General features: G+C 41.4%; 2 protein-coding genes across 3 annotated transcripts in view; one reads left to right on the top strand and one right to left on the bottom strand.

The window, feature by feature from the left end:
* The window catches only part of fndc3a (fibronectin type III domain containing 3A), a 41,964-nt gene extending 32,774 nt beyond the window's left edge, over window positions 1-9,190 (bottom strand). The window contains exons 1-2 of the mRNA XM_079225135.1: window positions 9,080-9,190; window positions 5,941-6,084 (exon numbers count right to left, since the gene is read on the bottom strand). Coding sequence (XP_079081261.1) covers window positions 5,941-6,051 — 111 coding nt within the window. The 5' untranslated portion in view covers window positions 6,052-6,084; window positions 9,080-9,190. The remainder of the gene's footprint in view (window positions 1-5,940; window positions 6,085-9,079) is intronic.
* A 3,904-nt stretch (window positions 9,191-13,094) lies between these two features.
* Window positions 13,095-20,492, top strand: rcbtb2 (regulator of chromosome condensation (RCC1) and BTB (POZ) domain containing protein 2; the record flags this gene model as incomplete). Of its 2 annotated transcripts, none has more annotated exons than XM_079225310.1 (11): window positions 13,095-13,220; window positions 14,146-14,296; window positions 14,649-14,815; window positions 14,901-15,059; window positions 15,313-15,420; window positions 15,515-15,657; window positions 15,957-16,147; window positions 16,621-16,747; window positions 18,429-18,568; window positions 18,664-18,794; window positions 18,912-20,492. In XM_079225310.1, the coding sequence occupies 11 exons, from the start codon at window positions 13,095-13,097 to the stop codon at window positions 19,050-19,052; spliced, it is 1,584 nt and encodes a 527-aa protein (XP_079081436.1). In that variant the 3' UTR covers window positions 19,053-20,492. The 2 variants fall into 2 exon arrangements, with proteins under 2 accessions (XP_079081436.1, XP_079081435.1); XM_079225309.1 differs by having other exon boundaries at window positions 15,515-15,668; window positions 15,926-16,147.
* Between the last annotated feature and the right edge of the window lie 523 nt (window positions 20,493-21,015).

Genomic DNA, 21,015 nt, shown 5'->3' with positions numbered 1-21,015 from the left:
CTGAGGCTCAGCTCTGATAAACTTCAAAAGCTGAATTTACAGTGCTACTGTCAAATACAGTCAAGCTCTGCTCAAGCCATGGCCCTGCTATAGGATGACTGTCACTGAATGTACAGCTGCCATCACAAACTGGACGAGGACTTCATTTGGAAGTGCATAGACTAATAGAAAAGGTGCTTGGATACTGCAAAGATATTATTCCCACCATTGTAAATTATAAACCCCTGTGCAATAAGAGTGTGGATCAATTATGGTAGCCACTGCTGTGTTTTATTACCCAGGCGAAAAGGCCAGCTCTGTGCTTTCATGGCTGTTAGCTCTGACGTTTTTCTCAGACGTTGGTGACTCAGAGCTCGGGTTTCTCACTATTTGTTCCTCCTAATTGTTTACTGTGCGTTGATGTGAACTAGCAGCTGGGTGGACAGGAAACAGGAGCCAAATAACACAGGGAAAATCCTGCCAGTGGCGGAACTAGCCAGGAACCAACCCGGTTTCCCTGCAGCTGATGGCATATGCTCACATGCACAATGATAATTCAAGGCAATTTGATGATCCTCCACCCTCCAGGATTACCTGGAGACAGGAAAGTAGGGGAGACTATAACCTTTCCAATGAGGTGTCCATGCTGCAGCAGCAGGTCCTTGTAGATATGAGTAGTATCTTCTTAGCAAAATTAGTGTTACACGTTTAAAATTGTGTGATGCCATTTTATTGTTTTCAGTAAATATTCAACCACTGACATAGAAGTCTGTATAGGCCGTTGTGTCTTCATTAGTTTGGTACAGCTGGACTTTGTCAAGCCTCTGCTTCTTTCTCAATTTGACATCACATCACTGAACTCATTTTAAATAAGATGGATTATAAAAATAAATAAATAAAGTCCCTCCAGTATTGACCTGGCTGCATGGTTCGGATCATTGTCCAATAAGTAAGGAGGCTATAGGAAGATAGTACTTGTGACTTTGCCTGTTTTTGACTTCTCCAAAGAACCCTCCAGTCTGATGCTACCACCACCATTCTTCACAGTGGAGCTGGTGTCAGATAGATGATAGGTTATTATAGACCCGTTACTGAGCTCTCCAATACAGCTGACTTTGTGTTATATCAGACCACATTATCTTTTGGTTCTTGCCCTCTCAAAATTTCACATGAATTTCTCTAAACTCCAGGCATGTTTTTTTTTTGTTTTTTTCCCTCCTCCTCAGGAGAGCCTTCCATCTGGCTCTTCTACCACATAGCACAGACTTGTGAAGTGCTGTACCGAGTGTAGTCCTTTCAGAGGAATCTCTCATCATTAAGTTAAGGTACTTTAAACGAATGTCAGAGTTGTCCTTGGGATCCAGATCAGCCTCGTTGCTAAGGTCCTTCTAGCTTGATCTCTTTGTTTGGGGAGTCTAGGGAAAAGTCAAGGTAGTTTCACATTTGGACATTTTTACTGACAAAGCCTTATGTGCTCCTCCATAAATGTATGTTTTACTCTTTTTTTTTTACAGATATTTTGCTCCCAGGTTTGTCTTGTTTCATCCGGCCAGATTGTTAGCAGTAAAAGACAGAAGACGAGATATGGATTTCAAATTTTAGAATTTGAAATTAATACAAATTTGTCATTTTAGTGCAAAAAAAGAAGCAATTGATTGCGTTATAAACATGATGTGAACACATTTCATACGTAATTAAATATATTTACCACCACTACTTATTTAGTCATTTTGAATTATTAGTTATACTATGAGGACAAATTGCCATTTTAAGCTAACAGAACGTTCTGATAAGTTTCCGTTTGATTAATATTATGCCTGTTTACTCAATATGTAAAGGCACCATGTTCTACAAAAGTGAACATAAATGCTGACAGTTGATGTATTGTACTAGAGTTTGCTTAAAGCCTTCAGTGCCCATCTTGATCAATGCGGTGCTTGTACGGTTATTGAGTGGAGCTTAGATCAGTATTTGTATTGATTGGTTTGCATGATAAAATATGCAGCACTTGGGTCTGTTCTCAATATTGGTGCAGTAATACTGGCATGGTTTGTCTCACTAGCTTGGAGGAAAATGTCCAAAACACTGAGTCACGCACTGTCCACCTCCAATACTGGGCCCGCCCCCATCTTCACAGACAAATCTGTGGCAGACCAGGAGACAAGCAGAGCAGCGTTATTTATTTTTTGTCACAACATCTTGAGCCCTCAGGCAACTAGTGAGGGGCACATGTCCAAGTCCCTGTCTCCTGTGTCTGGCTATAGCGTACAAGGCCAGCAATAAAGACGGCTGAGTCGGGGGTGAGGTCTCAAGATCCCACAGTAACATTAGCCCACGCATGGCACGCAGCCACAAGCAGACCACACACTCACGGCGGTGCGCTCCCTGTTCAATTTGTAACGACGATTCAATGCCGAGGGTTCTCTCACACAACCAGCGTAAACAGCTTTCCTATTGTAAATCTCAGCTCATGTTATAGAAGATTTAAAAACGACATGATTTGATTGACAACATTAGAATAGAAAGGGAATTCAAACCAATAGAAAAACATGACACTTACTGTCCACTTTTCTTTCAAAGCTATCCCTATAAAGTCCTGCATTGTCTTGAAAGATCTTGAAAAATTCAGAAATGTTGGCTGATTCCCGGGTTTTCCCAGCAAACTGCACGACATAAAAAGTCATATCCCTCGATCATATATTTTGGAAAATAACTGCCAATGAACCATGTCTACTTTTAACTTATGACATTTTTTCAAGAAGGTTTTTATCATGACTGAGTATTTCAGGTTACAAAACACAGATAAAAAAAAAAACCATCAAAACAGTAGAATAGTAACACAAGCCCAAAGAACATGAACACATTAAATGGAAGGTTTGTATGCAGTGAATTTACCAGTTGTGTAATATAGGTAGGTTGGATATTTTGTAAAAGCTTTTAATCTAATAAAAAAGGGTAATGAACAAAATGGAAGAAAAAAATACATAGCCATCAGCACAGACAACAGCTAAGTACATAAGCCATTAGCTGGGCTTAAACATTGACAGAAACAGACTGATTCATCCGTTACCAATATAGCTACAAACCAAACGACAAGAGCAATGACTTGGGGGGGGGGGGGGGGGGGGGGGGGGGTCCATCTCTAAAAAGGAATCATCTCAGGTAATGACCCCGAGACAATAGCTTCCTCTCTGACTTAGAATAATTGGTCCAGCAGAGCGTTACTACCAAGCCGAGGCTGGGATAAAGAAACCAAGAACAAAGAATGAGGTGTTCTTGCAGCTTCTCCAACTAAAAAGGTCAGAGAAGGAGGGGTCAGCCATCGCTGTGAATCCTCTTCACTGTCACCGCAGTCCTGCCTCTCTGTCAGGACCCAGACCCCTCTAGTGATTCCTGCGCCTCACTCTGCAGCTGTCATGATATTTACACACCTCTTCAGACACACAACACACATAAGCTACATCTTATTCACAGTGACACGCAAACAGAAGCCCTTAAAAAGCCCTACATCGCATAATGCAAAAAAACGGATGCCTTTTTCTCCCCCATCAGGATCAGTAGTCAGACATCATGAAATTAGTCACCTTATGTGCCATATTAGGATAAAAGTATAAAAGAACCACGGTATTTAGTGCACATTTCTAATAAGTAAACAGTTAGGCAGAAAGATCTTTGGATTTTGCAAACAATGAAGCAAATTTAAAAAAAACAATAGAACCATACAAAACATGAAGCGACTATAAAATACTTTCTAAATAGTTTTGTACACGCGGTATATATTTTAATGTTACCTGCAGGGGAAGTTGATCTAAGGCAAGCTAGCCATGCAATCATTAGCAACTACCCACGCACACAGAGCTCCTCACGGTCAAAGGTAAAAACTGAAGTAATAAGCCATTATATGTGCTAGGACGGGCACGCATATAGCTGTGTTGAAAATGATGGCTACAGATGGATGATACTGACCATGAGAAAGCAGTGCATTATATCCAGTTCTGGCAGCATTCCTTGAAAAACCACATGCGTAATGGTTGCTGCCCAAAAGGCTTGGCCTTGTATTGTTGCCCATTGTTCTTTGTTGTTGATGCAACAGTAGGCATATTTTGCCAAAGGGTCCTCTCTACTTGAAATTAATGATTATTTACTATTGATTGATATTTTGCCATTAATAATTTTTTTTTTTAAGCTACCGCTATTCAAACCTCAATGTATTTGATGTAGAATTTAAAACATAAAATCATGTAAAGTGTTAAATCAATAGCAATTAATTGTCTCAGTATCTGACTGTATATCATGTATCTGGGTATTGATATGTCAGAGGAATACACTAATACCTCTGGTGCATAAACATCATCATGCGGTCGTTCGAAAACCACAGAACCCACTCTGTGTTATCTGATACTTGTTATTCCTCCTCATGGCACATTTCAACAATCATGAACATGCAGTGTCTCAAATTGGTCGAGGCAGCAGGGTGGCAATGATGTGAGCCAGGTAGGAACTGGCTGTAGCAGCACTGTATTCCTCTAACTCTGATGTAAACACAACCGTAAACACAGACAGGGGACGAGCACAGGTAATCAGGTGACCTTTGTGGGAGCTGGTAAGGAAACTGAATTCCATGAGAACAACACCCTCACAACCAGCAAAATTTGATCTCTGCGTGAACAAAGCCGGATTCAGGCGAGGGACTTTCCACTGGAAAAAAAAATAAAAAAAATCACAAGATGGCTGGAAAGGCATGTTTGTTGGCCAGAGCTAATATTAGCGAGTCTTATCTAGACAAACTGCATAAGCCTGAGGAAATGACGAAAAATATATAACTGTGGGTACAACCCCATCTAGAAGGAAGTCATGGAAACTTAAGCAAATTGAACAGATGACCATAAAAATGACAGGGAAATAGCCCCTGCCTTGTCAGGGCCACTCAATCTCACTCGGATACTGACAAGAGTTGATGGGGGATATCACCCCATATCCTGTACCCATACAGCAGAGGCTGCGATCAAAACCGAAAGAGTTGTGGTTCCTAACTAACAAGCACCTGTTGCCTGTGAAATATCTTGCATGAGCATATTGGCGAGGGAGGCCAGCAGGCCTGTTTGGGTTGTTTCAGTACTTGTTTCAATACGTACCCAAATGTGCATAATTTGTTTAGCATCTGAAAAAAAGCCACCAAACGAAGAAGGTTTCGTAAGATGTTGTATAACGTTGTCAATGTATCAGAAACAGTAATATACAGAAATAGTTCAGATTGAGTTTACATCAGCCTGATTGTAAAAGATTATTGTTTTAAAAATATTGCTGGAGTAATTTGAGGCAAAAGTTAAATATGAATTCAAATTAAACCAATTCGCACAGTGGCATCTGATTTTTCTACAGTGATTATATTAAGCGACTTCACATGTAGGCACTTTGATTTATTATTCCCTGATCCACACACAACCCTGGCTCCATCCACTGCTGGACAACATATCTGGCCAAATAGCACACTAGTGTTTCCCTGCTGTTCTGGTCAAACCATCCACTATGTCACTCCCTTTGAGTGTGACTACTGAAGTACGTGGTTAAGTGCTTTATGTGAACCTGCTTCAATATCCCAATTAAGCGCATGAATGCAGTGCATTTTAAGGCACTACTATTATTGCTTTGCATGTTATGCATGAAATTGCATGTTATGCATGAAATTGTACAAATATTTCAGACAAACAAAAAAGGTTAGCACAAGCTGTTATGGCTCCCCCCTCCCCCATATCACAGGCTCAACTACTTGGACCGAAAAGAAAAACAGTTCAAAAGAGCTCAATAGACAGAATAAGCCAGAGGCACTGCTTCTAACAAAGCCCTTCAACTGTAATTACAAGGCAGATTGCTAAAAGTCAATTTGGGCATGACAGAATTGATGATGCAGCAACTGTGACAAATAGCAGGAAGACATGAGGACAGAGGGGCTTGAGTTACCTGCTGGGGGCCCTCCCCATTGACCATGGCTGAGGGCGGTGGTGAGGCCAGAATTGGGAGTTCAGGGCTGAGAAGCTGGCCGGACTCCAAAGGTGAGATGTGGTCTGCCATGTCTCCCTCATTCACACCACTGAAGAGGAACTCCTGCAACAAATACACTGCAATCGATGAAAATGCACAAAGTATACCACGAAGACTTGTGGTGTCATCGTCTTGCTAGTCATTAGACATGTGCTGAGAACTACATTTACCCAGAATGTCCACAGGATGTGGGTCCTCTCTCCCCTCCCCTAGTATAGAGTGTGAGCACATTATCACCTATTTGTATAATGTTAGGATGTGAATGCTTATATTAAAATGATGATTAACTAAGCTTACTCTGAAAACCATGAAAAGTGTGATTTATTTAGGTTTTACAGGTTGAATAATAAAACAGAAAAGAAATTGCTATTGTTATTGGCTTTAAGATTGAAGCAGGTTATGAAAATGAAGGATCATGGATGGATGGAAGGATGAAAGGATGGCTAGATGAAGACATGGGTGCATGGATGTGGATATTTGCACTGATTACTATAAATTGATACGATCATACTGAGCACTACAACATAGATTACCTATTTCTATAGATGATGCTATAACTTTTTGGTTATAATGCAAACAACATGACAGAGTGACAATATACAACACAATATAACAAGACACTGGAGATATTATTTGGAAACAGTTGTTGGGCAATTGGATGCAAATAACCTAAACGTTCGCATTAAAGATGCTGTGACTAGCTATATTTGAGTGGGAATATGGAGCACATCATAATGAATTTCATAGCATATCAACTTTTTTCACTGCCAGTCATGCACTGGCAGCCTTTTGGTACAGCAGCCCAGTTCAGCTGACTGTAAAATATATTCTTTGATGCCATCAATGAGCTGAGTGCCCAAGTTAGACAATGTATTCCATACAAACTAAACTGATTGTAAACCAAAGAGAAGGTTGATCTGATGCATTTCCTTAAGTGCTTTAATAGACAACATTGACATGGAGTCAATGTTGTCCATTAATCCCATTTGGTACTTGCCTCTGCTACATGTTGCATGCTCCACTTACATGGAATGTGTGTCTACTAAAGTTGTTTTAACAATGAGGGGGAGAATATGAGAAAAGAGAAGGAAATTAGAAATTGTTGTATTATGAAAAAGTGTTAACCCCTTCAACTGAAATATATATATATATATATATATATATATATATATATATATATATATATATATATATATATATATATTTCTCAGGCCACATAACACATACATGTGCATACTGCTCACATCTTTCACATAAAAAACAATGACAAATATGAAATATCTAGTCAATTCAAGCAATCGACAAATGAATATCAACCAAGAGGGAAAAAACTAAAGCTTGAGTCAAGTCAAACCCTATGAGAGTGCCTAGGAAAGATACAGATAATTGAAATACACTGCAATGACATTAGACTAAAAAAGGCCACACTGACTGATCACTTGTGAAAAAACAAACATGAACTCTGGCTGTCAGAAATTGTCAAAAACAACAGAACACCATGAGAGAACTGTAACATGTGCCCTTGAACCTAATTACAATCTAGCGCATGCGCCCCTAAACCTCACAGTGATCTGGCTTATCTGTTAGCTTTAGCCCCTCCCAGCCTTAAGCTTAAAACAACAAAGTCAGTTCACTGTGTGATGGTCAATATAATGGCTTTGAGGCAACTATTGCTAGCAGTGGAGGACCGACATGTGGTATCATTAGGCCTCCGAGTTAATCACTGCAATCACTTGGCATATCAGTCTCCAAAACGAGGCAATTTCACGTTGATTCATGCTCAAAACTGTAATAATTTGCCAAGAACACTCATACAACAGCTAGCTAGGGGTTAGTGACCGAAGAAGTAACACTTCTGTTCTTTTGTTTGTCCCTGACCACCCAGTTCACACACACACACTTTATGAAACTGCAAATGGCATTTGATACTTGCATTGGAAAACAAGATTTGAGGGTTGATTATACATTTTTAATAAAAAAGGGTGAATGGGTGATACATATTTTGTTGTACTACAATTGTGTTGTATTAAGAGTTACAGGCTGAGTGCTTGCACTGAAACCACACACAGTGTAGGTACTTTCCCATATTTGCTCCTGTGCCTTTTCTAGGAAAAGATGTGGCTGTAAAAGTTGATGATAACCAATTAAGAAGTCCCCATGGCCTCCTAATAAAAACACCAGCTGACACTGGTGTTAAAAGTCCACTGCTGTTACATTTCACTAAAGCCTGTGCACAGTCTTTCCCGCTGCAGCACAATAAACAATACTTCTACATCGAAATTGGGGCAACATCTGTTGTTGACTGTCGATTATATTTGACTAATGGAGTCAATAAGCGCACAACAGCTGTTTTTCAGTTACAGTTTTGATGAGATGGGGAAAACACCCCCGAACGGGTGGAATAATAGGACACTGTGCCGAAACAACCCTTAGAAAAAGGGAAGAGACAACAACATGATAATGAGGAAAATAAGTCACAATGACGTGTGTAACGTCGGTGACGAGAAACGACTCATTTTGATCGAGGTTTGAACCAATTCGGCGGTTTACCTTGAACACCTGGAGAAAAGTGTGTCTATGCCAGGCAGCTTCGCCTGGTGGAACAGCTGGTTATACATTCAGTGCATTCATTTGACTTCACCGTTACCCACTAGACTAAACCCGTCTCTGCCTTCTTCCGACGTAACGTGATATCAACTACAAAGTATGCTCAACATGTCGCGCTAGCAACACTAAAGTCACCGTTCGGAGGTAGTTTAATGGCTGACGTTGAATTACCCAACATCGGTTAGCTACCGTGCAGCCAAGACAACTGTTTACTCTAGCTACAGGTGTGTGTGTGTGTGTGTGTGTGTGTGTGTGTGTGTGTGTGTGTGTACGTGTGTGTGTGCTTAACGTTATGTCACGACGTTAGCTGCTCGTTATCGAACTGCAACGCAACATAGAAGTTAGTTAGCTAATTCACAAAGCGACAACCTGAGATTACTTCGAGTCCCCCGTACGAAATGTAGCACAGACTGTCGGCAACTAAGAGGGTCATTCAGCTAGCGGTACTCACTCTGTCAGTCGGCGCAGCAGCAGCAACAGCAACAGCAGTCTCGACTGACACGCCGATGCACGGTGGTGACTCCTCTGCGGCTCTTCCCGAAATGTTTAGCTACGTTAGCTGTCTTCTGCAACACCTGAGGCGGGTACCTTGCTAGCTACCTAGATAAACACAAGACAAGGCACAATGTGACATGCTAGCGTTAGCTGCCGAATGCCACAGAGCTAACCGTTAGCAAGACGAAGAGGTGCTTTTCTCGTAATTTGAACGACGACCAATCGCATTGACTACGACTAAAACAGAGCGAAGTCACTAGCGAGCGACGGAGACGGCGCTAAGCATCGATAATGTCAGCCTGGTCGCCAGTTTTATCGAGGTAACTTTCCATCCAACCCTGCTCGCATAAAAGTCAGGGAATTTCACCATCGCTTACGGGGCTCTGTGTGCGCATGCGTGTGTTACAGCACATCATGACGAATCCCAAATTCCAAGATAGCGAAAAGAAACATTTATAATATTGCCACTTTGTTTAAATTCAGCTTGAATCGTGGTTGTGTGTCAGTACACCGTTTGGTTCAAATGTACTTAATTTGTCTACCTACATGTTCAGGGGGTTAATTAAGGAAGACCTGAAGGTTGACGTGTCTGTGATCGGTTTGTTGACCAAGCAACTCGCAGAGAAACACAAGACAAATATACACATTAATGAATTTGCTGGTCCACCTTCACGGCATCATATTGCCTTCAAAGGATAGTATTAGTACTGATCATTTGTTTTTACCATGCTCCCTTGTACAGAAAATATATTTATTTTAAGGACCAATAAGTATCTATCTATCTATCTATCTATCTATCTATCTATCTATCTATCTATCTATCTATCTATCCATCCATCCATCCATCCATCCATCCATCTATCTTTCTTTCTTATAATTAATCATAAGGTCTCTCATGTGTGGCATTATATGTGAAATATATACATTGTGGTTGCATAATAGGCGATTCATTTACATGGCTCTACCTCCCGATTGTCACAAAGTCCCAGGAAGTTAGGTTTGACAGATAACATCACAGACAATCAATCAATCACAATATACTCACACAGTAGATACTTTTAAGCAAATTCACATAGTGTTGGTTTACATTCCATGGTATGCAACAGTGCCAAACACCAATTTAGACATGCAGATCAATTGTTAAACCACAACCTTTGTTACAACTTACAGCCAGATAAACCATATTAAGTAATACGTAAAAAGAGGTGCATCAAAATGAAATATTTTAATGAAGTGTTTTTATTTTACCCAAGAAACACACGTACAAACACTATTTGTAATATATTAAGCTTATGTCTACAGGTGCACGTGAAACTATTTAAATTAATACCTCACAGTTTATTTTTAAGACACACATTATATTCACCAACACATAGGCTGTGAATTTATCTTCAAATAAAATACCAGCACCTCAAATTAGAGTCTGTAAACCTTTGGCATAAACAAGTACAATAAGTCATGCATTGCACTACCTGCTGGTTGCTGTTTGTATTACATACAGTTTAAGTGATGTGTTTGTTGTAAGTTCCAGTTAACTGGTAAAGCATGTTTGTCATCCCTTTGTTTTTGTTTTGTTTTTTGTTCCATTTGCATATTGCCATGTAACTGTGGACTATTAATTACCTCAAGGCTGTAATTTGTTTCCGTGAACAGCAATAAATACTGGCCAAACAACAACACTATCGGTCGAGTTATCCGAGCAGGAAAAACATTTGACTCAGATATGATCATATCATAACTCAGTCACAGTTACACACATTGTTACACACTCTGTTAAATTCTGCATCTTTGTTTGAGCCCTATTTATGTTGTTTAACCCTTTTGGGTTACATCATGACTTTTACTCTGGCACTATTTTTACACTTTTTGTCCCAATTTGAATCCATTCGGCTATTTTTTTTGTGTGTGTAAAGAGCATACGAGCTGCATGGAGAAGTTTTACATTTCGTCATGTTTATTTTCACGATGCTGACTTTGAGACAACCACATAATCTTTATGTGTAAAAATAATATAAAGCAAAGTGACTTCAGTAAGCAAAGGAGGAGGCATATGGGGTATAAACAGATAAATTAAGATAAATAATGAAACAGAAAAGAGTGAATACTGTCATGAAAGTAACCATTTGCAGCAGGTGCCTCTGAGTATAGTGTAAATATTGTTTACATGAAAAATTAAAAAAGTATAATTTAGTAAGGGGTTAGAGACGGTATGATGTTAATATCAATGTAAGTACATACACATTAAAATGTCTCTAATTTACTTATTACCCAAAATCAAATATTTATTTAATTAATCAGGGTTGAAACGGTTTACATTTATTCCAATACGATACAAATTATAATACAATAACCTTATTTACTTGCAATTGTTGACTCTTTTTTTATTAATTGAATAGCTCTTTTTCATACATTTTTGATTTGCAAACGGGAGTAATGGAGCTTTAATTAGAAAACATTAATAATTTGTGTTTCCTTCAATTTCTTTTTTACAGATAGCTGCTTCACAAATAACGATTTAAATTTTACAACTAGATTGAAATAACGAATAGATGGTTATGATGATATTTGCCCGTGTCAAACCTTAGAGTGTCCCATCTCCGACTTCCGTGAACGCACCATCTTACTACAGGAAGTACAGTAGTGTGTTTTTGTCAGTCGGCGGTGTAGCGATCGAAGCTAACTATAAAAAAGGTGCAACCACAGCAGCTGATGTGAGGACACATCCACCGCAGACCGCAGAGATGATTGCGTCTGCAACTTGATTCTCCAACATGTTGTCTGGCAATGTGTCAATGTTTCAGTGTTCAGTGATTAGAAAACGACACCGCGGACGAATCACTAGCTAGGACACCGGGGCAAGGTAATGTCAACGGCTCGGACCGTCAGCTGCTCCGATGATTGGCTTCATGCTTCTGTGTTGGATGGTTTAGTTTGATAGTCAGGGTACCACTAATGATAAATGCACACCAGCAACCTTTTACGTTTCAAGTTGGTGAACCCAGGGAGCAAGTATTTGCAACGCAACGTTTTGTAACAATTTAGCGTTGTTTATGTGCGTCCTCTTTGGCGTTTATTGATCTAAACTTAAGTGTTGGACATCTCCGAGAAGCCGTGTGGAGGCTGACCGCAGCTGGGGAGGGGTTCACGAGGCCTGGGCTCATGCCAAGTTCCGACTGTTTGTTAATGATCATTGAGACTATTGCCGTGATATATAATGCTCATCTAAACAGCGTTTTGACACTTGGAAGTTATTGTACTATGATATAGTCACATTTGGCGCACTTGGTGCTTCGAAATCAGCTGAGAATTACGCCATCATTTTACCGAGAAGTTATTCCTCTTTTCCTCTTTCCCTTTTTTTGGGATGATAAATATGCTCCATTGCGTACACATCACATACATACCGCCCTGAGAACATTGATGATGTATATTAAAAACAAGAGTGCATCCTTCACATTCCATAGAACTGGAAATATTGCATTAGGCTTTAGATATGGTGGGTGGAGGTAGCGTGAGCTGGACTTCCCGCCTGAGAGTAAACACACTGTTAATGGGTTTACCTAAGTTAACAGGCAAACATGTTTTAATCTGTCTACAAAACTGGGCTAAGTGCCCACTTGTTGTCTGTGTTGGTCACTTTTGAGACGTGGAAAACCTCCTCTCAGCTTTCAGACTGGACAACACTTCATTTCTAGTTTAGAGTAGTCACCATTTGTCATATTAATTAAACCGTCTAGTTTGGCCTTCTTTTGGTCAGATGTTTGCCATTTAACATCTGTAACATTTTTAAAAGCAGCAGCAGTAGGAATTTGTGTGCAATGAAGACACGGTAAAATGTTTCCAATTTCCATTAAGGCCGTTCTTCACCTTTCCTGCTTTTGTGAATGATGTATTTTTAAATCAAAATCTCTGGATGACTAATTTTCCCATTTGTCTAACAGGGGGTTCTTTTCAATCCACAGCTGAGCAGTATGCTGGACGTGGGGAAGTGGCCTGTGTTTGCGCTCCTTCCTCCTGAGGAACTACGGCTTATTCGGCAGGCTTGTGTCTTTGGCAGTGCTGCAAATGAAGCCCTCTATGTCACAGTTAATGATGAGGTAACACTTTGGCTTTAAGCAAGGCTGCTTAAAGCCTCTTGTTTACGTGAAGGTGTGTCGCACGACTCTGATAGACGTAATCTGTTTTCATAATATTGGTTTGATTATTGTCCATTTAGAAGTGGACAGAGAAGCGGCGAAGGCCTCGCTCTCTTTGTCTGCTGCAGCTCGCAGTTCCAGGTACAGAGATAAGCAGATAGATTGAGGCTATCTTTAGCCTCACGGGCCTAATACCTGAGCAAGCTCCGTTTTTATCCTGTGGAAAGGTAAAGGCCCTGTCTCAACTTGCCACCCATGCTCATTTGTTTGTCCCTATGGCCCAATCAGTTTATGTTTTCGGAGCAGTCGCTCGTGGCGAAATCAAAATTTATATTTTGATGGGTTCACTTAAAATGGAGGCGTACATATCCTTCTGCCTTGCCTGCGCAGTTAGTATTTAAGTCTATAATATTTCATATAGTATACAAACATTCTGGGAAATCAGAAGTATTTCTGAAAGTGGAATCTCCCAAAAGATTACCTTTTTGTTTGCAGGTGTAGTTTTATCTGTGTGAATAGCGCTGAGAAGCCTGTTAATTACTCATTTTCTAGATACAAAGACAAAATCCCTGCAACTTCCCGACATTTTGGAGACTTCTCAGGCAATTTATCAAAAACATAATAGATGGATTAGCAATGATAAAAATTTAACAAGGTTTGAACAATTCATTGAGATTGTGAAATGACGTGTCACACTTTTGACTCCTCCCTAATTTCAAATCATGAATATAATACGCTTAACAAAGTGTTTCTGTTCTTCAGCATCTTCCCAGTATGTTGTCTCCACAAATATGTTGTGTTGGCTGTGGTGTCCGTATATCTAAGGAAACACCAGAGTGTATAATTTCTTGTCATCAATGTCATCAGTGGCGTTTGGTCTTTGCAGGCCTTTGCTCTGGGCACCAACTGCAGCGGCTGTTTGGGCCTCGGAGACCTTCAAAGCACAATAGAGCCGCGCCGGATTGATGTCTTGTGTGGAAAGAAGATTGTGTCCCTAAGCTATGGAACGGGACCACATGTGGTGATTACTACCGCAGGTAATAGCGTCCAGACAACTCGTATTTGTCCCTGAGGGAACGTATCTTCAGGATGCATGGGGATGAAGTCACAAACGACAAGATGATGCATGCAAATGTCTAGAATTTTTTTATGTCAATGCTGCCAGGACATGATCAAAACTCCCCTAACTAGAACAAAACAGAGCTAAAACATATTACAATAGATTATTGTAGTCTAATAGCTTGTATTCATATGAGTGTAACCTGAATACCTTTTTATCCTGATGTCTTTACGCTGCTCTCAATCATGTGAAGTCCACTGCTTCCTATCTAATGATAAAATATTAACCACTGAGACAACATGAATGAAAGTTTGCCTGCTGCTCCGTAGACGGGGAGGTGTTTGCTTGGGGCCATAACGGCTACAGCCAGCTGGGCAACGGCACCACCAACCACGGCCTGATCCCCGCCCTGGTTTCCACCAACCTGCTGAGCAAGAGAGTGACAGAGGTTGCCTGTGGCTCCCACCACACCATTGCCCTCACGATTGATGGAGAGGTAACCTGTCATCAGTTGTGTCCGGTTTCCTCTCTGCGTAATCTGCGTGTCTCTTTGGTCGGTGAACATGTCCCTCTGTGTTCAGGTGTTCGCTTGGGGCTACAACAACTCGGGCCAAGTAGGTTCAGGGTCCACGGCCAACCAGCCGACACCGCGGCGGGTCAGCAGCTGCCTGCAGAACAAAGTGGTGGTGAACATAGCCTGTGGTCAGCTCTGCTCTATGGCTGTGTTGGACAATGGAGAGGTAATGGTCTCGTCACTCGGCATGAACAACAAGCGAATCAGTGCCACCTGTAGGTAATTTCTTTAGCAGTTGGCTGAAGGGCATACGTATATATTTTTAGAAACATACAGATTCATTAGAAGTTGTGTTTTTTTCCACTAAGAAGACCGTGTCCGATTTTTACATTACTTCAAATATGCAGGTGCAAGCTAATAGAAGCAGAAAACCATGTATGTAGTGTGTGCATCGTCTAAATGTGTCCCCCCGTGTGTAGATCTATGGTTGGGGCTACAATTGCAATGGACAGCTTGGTTTGGGCAACAATGGCAACCAGCAGACCCCATGCAGGATCGCTGCTCTCCAAGGTGTCAACATCGTCCAGGTGAGAGCCGAGGGTGAGATACAACTCGTAAATCTCTTGGTTTTTTTTATGATTCATTTCAGTTAACGTTCAGCTTAATCCCTTGCGTACACAGGTTGCCTGTGGATATGCGCACACATTGGCACTCACAGACGAGGGGATGGTTTACGCCTGGGGAGCCAACTCCTATGGGCAGCTGGGAACAGGCAACAAGAGTAACCAAGCTCTCCCCACCCTAATAAACACTGACAAGGAGAGGTTAGTACCTGGTCCTTAATTAGCACTAACACCTCTCTGACACAACAACAGGTCACTGAAGCCCCCATGACAAGATCCTCAGAGATTTAGCTTCTAAATGCCTCATAGACATAAATGGTTTGACATCATAGAGTAAAAAGAGACTGATTGCTGACTCTAGAGAAGTATTCGCGAAGCAGGGCGCATTGTAGAAATCTATTTGTCGAGGATAGAAGGCCTTCTTTGCCTCTTTATTAGACGTATTTCCACATACAACCTGCATGAGAAGGCTGTACTTTGAGTTTTTTTTTTGCCACCAGGATGGTGGAGGTGGCTGCATGTCACACTAGCCACACGTCAGCTGCCAAGACGCAGAGTGGCCAGGTTCTGATGTGGGGTCAGTGTCGAGGTCAGGCTGTGGCCAGCCCCCACCTCACCCATTTCAGCAGCACGGACGACGTGTTCGCCTGCTTCGCCACACCAGCGGTCACGTGGCACCTCCTCTCAGTAGGTAAGAGTCTGATAGGGAAATAGATATTTTCAACACGAAAGAAGAGCCCAAGATTCCCGATAACATCGTCATTAATTGACATTGTCCCATTCACCTCGTTACTGTTCAGAGGTGAACACTGGGCAAATTTGTGTCCGAGGTAGAAATTCCCGGAAGTTAAGACATAAACAGGAAAGTCTGCTTCCTGTGCACATTAAACAATCATATGTTTACCGACTGATTTCGTTTGAACTCAACTCAAACTGAGGACTCTGAGATCTGTGTACCGTTGTGTCTATAGGGTCTAAAGGCGTCATTTTAGATTATGACATAAGTGAGTTATATCTTTACAGTGAAATATTATTACAGGACTGTAAAATAGAAACAACACTTAATTTGGCATGTGCCCAGTTTCAAAGACTGGCGTAAAAAATAAAAGCATTTGTTATTTATCGTTCTTAAAATATGAAATCACTTTTCTTTGTTCTTGCCAGATGGCGATGACTACCTGACCGTGGCCCAGTCTCTGAAGAAGGAGTTTGACAGCCCGGAGATTTCCGACCTGAAGTTCTTGGTTGACGGGAAGTGTATCCATGTTCACAAAGCCCTGCTGAAAATCAGGTACAGAAAACAGGGACTTATTTCCTCACCTTTTAGTTTTTGCAACTTCATATTATTTTTTGCTTTCGCAATAATATTTTTCAGTGCAATAGCCTCCTTAAAAATGGAATTGGAAGCCCAGAAAAAATAAAATAAAAACAGAGTGTAAGCATTTTGAGCTATACTTGCTCACACAGACTATTTTATTTCGTTTCGACTATCTTCTTATTTTGGTTCTTATTAACACAAATTAAAAATGACTTTTGGATGCACACAATCATCCTTTCTCTCCAGGTTTCCCTCTCTGATGTCTGTCCACTGTACTCTCTTCTTTGCTTGACTCTGTTTTTAAGAGATGATTGTCCTTTCTTACTGACCAGAGCATCCTGCTTCTCAATTTTGGTCACATGAGTCTATTTTTCACGTTCCGAGGTTGTGCTTGCTCATGAGTAATAGAAGCGCTTGCTATACCACAATGGGATTTTTCAGAGGAACAGAAACGCTCTTTGATTTTGCAGAATTACGTCATTGTTAATTGACATAAAATCCAGAGAAAAAAACAATTTTAGCAAACACAATGGTGACAATGACTTGAACATATACCTAGTGAATGCTGCCTATATATCTGAAGTCTGTTTGACAGTGTTTCCTCGTCTTTCCTGTTAATGTCACGGGGAGGCAAAGACAGACTTATTGTTTCCTGCTTTTCTTTTTATAACCGCACTTGGACACAAAGTCTCTGTGTTCCAATCACTTGCTCTTTTGCACCGTCAGTAGGAAGGAGCCAGACTGTCTGCGACGTCGAGCCCTCGTGCACACGCTCACACGGAGATGCATGCAAACCGAGCAAGACGCGTGCTTTGGCAAGATCACATGCAAATGACATGTTTGAGATGCTCTCCGAGCATTAAGACTCAGTTGTTTTCTCAACCGTGTTGGGGGCGGGGGGCGCAGGATTAGCAGCAAGGGAAAATGGTAATCAGTATTTATAATGCAGAAGGAAAGATATTGTGGGCTATAGTTGTTGGCAAAGGGCCTCACCCTTTGCCAGCAGGAAGTGTGCATTAAGACAGAATTTTAAGTTAGATGACAGGAATATGTGAATATACTTCATTTTTATTCCGACATTACAATGTTACAGTAACCTTGGCTGTTTCTACATACTTTTTCAGAGTTTTAAACTCTTGGGCTGGTGGTGGGTTTTAGATATGGGAGAGGAAACACGATTCGCATAGAATTCAGACAAATCGTGAACACTGATGAATAGAAATAAAGATCTAAAGTTTTAGCTCCTTAACTACTAATCACGTATCTTTCACTCTACATCTGAATGTTTTCAAAATGAGGCTGGAGCGTTTCAGATTTGGGTAGATATTGTTCCGTCTTTATCGGCAGTTTATTCATATATTCAGCCCCTTTATTTCCGTACAGCATGAGCGTTCTTGCTTGAGTTGCGCGACAGATCACAGCGAACCTCGAGGCTCATTATTTTTTTTGTCCTGCAAATTTAGTTTTCATTGGCTGGTAATGTAATTTGCCCCAAGTGCAGACTGCCCTGCGTTAGCTCACTGTGATGCAATCACGTTGACAACAGGTTAATGTAAACCAGGGTTTGCGTTCTGTGGAAGTAGGATATTGTTTTTGATTTACTACTGCAAGATATAGTGACTCATGCAGTAGCATCCTTCGCTTCCCTCTCCAGGTGTGAGCATTTCCGTGCACTGCTAAACGAAACTGATGAGGATGCCATAGAAATTCACCAGTTCTCCTACCTGGTGTACCGAGCCTTTCTGGAGTACCTTTACACGGACACCATCAACCTGCCACCAGAGGATGCTGTTGGTAAGCCCACACAAGGCCCACAGTCCTATACACACTTAACGTCTATGCAGAGGTCCCTAAACGCGCTCACTGGTGTGTTGCTCCCCCGTGTGCAGGCTTGCTAGACCTGGCCACGTACTATAGAGAGACCAGGCTGAAGAGGCTGTGCCAGGAAACGATCAAGAGAGGCATTACTGAGGAGAACGCCATCACGCTGCTCTCTGCCGCTGTCAAGTATGAGGCGCGGGTAAGCTCATAGCCCCTGGCACACAGTCAAACAACGTGATGGCGTGGGGGGGGCCTTCTCAAGTAGCTAGTCGGTTATACTCCTCAGCACTGACCAGACAGCCCTCTTCATTTTTAGGACCTGGAGGAGTTCTGCTTCAAGTTTTGCGTCAACCACCTAACGGCTGTCACGCAGACCCAGGCCTTTGCAGACATGGACCACGACCTGCTCAAGAACTTCATTAGTAAAGCCAGCCGCTACGGGGCCTTCAAGAACTGACTAGAGGGCCCTGGTAGCGACGGACTCAGCGCGATGAGGTCTCAGGTCGCTGAGGTCCTGCGAGCCGACCCGAGACCAAAGTAAACACCAGGCCGACGAGCACTTCAAAGAACGCCACCCTTTATCGCTGGGGATGTGACTGCTGGAGGAAAAGGACTTTAGGTTTCGCCCTCTAACTGATGCGCCGGACTACAGCTATCCTAAACACAGTAGCTGCTCGGGGCGTAAATATTGGGTTTCCCCTTACGAGCAGACCGCGTAGAGGCGCGAATAGAGAGATGTGCCACAGTGGCCGTCTTTGTGTCACCGACAATAAGCTTGGCTAATAACGGAAGGTGTCTGATTTGTTTGATCAACAGACAGATGGGGCGCCTCATGACAGTCGGCTCAGACAGGATGCCTGGAAGTGCTGCCTGCTCCTCATTGCAATACAAGGGTTTGGCGTTGAGGTGTGAGACAAATTAGCAATGTGCATATATCGCACTGTAGCCATGAATTGACCCTTCAAGTTTTCTGTGAAGCCTTGATTCTCCAACATTCTGGATTGAGAAGTAGTATTTAATGAGGAAAAAACACAAGCTGTTCTTCTTTTGGAGAAAACTTGTATTTGGCACCCCTTTTTTTTTTCTAAACAACTGTAGCTTGAATCAGAACCATTAATTTGCCAGGTATAATACACATACGAGTAATTTGTCTTGGTGGGTGGTGCATACATTAGACAAACAACAACAATCCACACAGTGCATCTGGTCAATCATACCATCTGTTCTCCTGCAGAAGTTACTTTTGCCACTTTGTTTTATATTGTAACTAATTACCTTTGCCATCCAAGCTTATGGTTCCTGATTGATGTTTGCATCTCTTAATATTTGCTGTTGACAGTTGGCCACTGTCAGCAGACAAATATTAAAAAGGTGCAGGCAGGTCTGACCTACAGGAGCGTAAGGAGTCCTGTGTAGCCTGTGGGGGATGTCACACTATAGGTGCAGCTGCTTTTTACTGATGTGTTCCATTTACAATTTGGTATGTTTACAAAAGTGTGTGTGTGTGTTTTAATTTTCTTTTTTTTTAAACTATCATTGTTTGTATGTTGGCAGCAATATTCTGGATCTTTTTACAAGTCTTTGTTTATAACCCTCACCCGGTAGCACCTCGTGGAAATTAAATAGTGTCGAATTGCCAACTGACTGTTGATTATAGGACCACAAGGTCTTACAATGTAGTCACCAGATAATTCCACGTTATATTTCCAGATCTATCTCAATAGAAATGTAGCTAACGCTTTAACAAGCCAATTGTATTCTTTTTTTGGTATATTTTTGATAATGACAAAAAAATGCCTGTCTGTTCTCATTTTGTATGGAAAATGCTGTAAACTGCTGACAGCGCCATAAAGGGTAACATTTGATAATCTGACATGTATTAAATTGAGTAGCTACATCATTTGATATCTGTGTTATTGCTGTGATTGGTGGTCTGTCTGTGGTGGGATCATTTGGATGATGAGCCTGCCGAGTCCCAGAAGGTACATGTTGAGGTTTTCACACCTGTCTCCCTCTGCTCTCAAATGAGTTTACCAAAACATCAACTCATATCTTATCTGCATATTGCAGTTGCCTAAAGTAATGTCCAGTGAGTGCAATGCGAGCAAATGAAACTGGCAGTGGTTTTGAAGAAATGTCACACTCCACACATGCTTATTATTGCTCGTGTTATGTCATGTATAGAGGAAGTGGCGGCAATGAACATGTGTAACAAAATGTAACTTGTGTTAGCACCTTGAGATGTGACAGATGTTCCAAGTCTTCCTGCGAGAGGAAGCGCCTGTTATTCTACATGTGTGACTGTTTACATCCTTTACAGCTTTACGGCGTCGCTTCGTCCAGTCAGACTTCTTCCAGTTGTCAAATACCTGCCAGATAGATTCAGGGTTTGGTCAGAAGGGCGGAGACATCTTACAAGG

The sequence above is a fragment of the Taurulus bubalis genome (genome assembly GCF_910589615.1).
Source record: "Taurulus bubalis genome assembly, chromosome: 10".
Taxonomy (NCBI): Eukaryota; Metazoa; Chordata; class Actinopteri; order Perciformes; family Cottidae; genus Taurulus; species Taurulus bubalis.
This window is presented reverse-complemented; position numbering and strand designations above follow the sequence as displayed.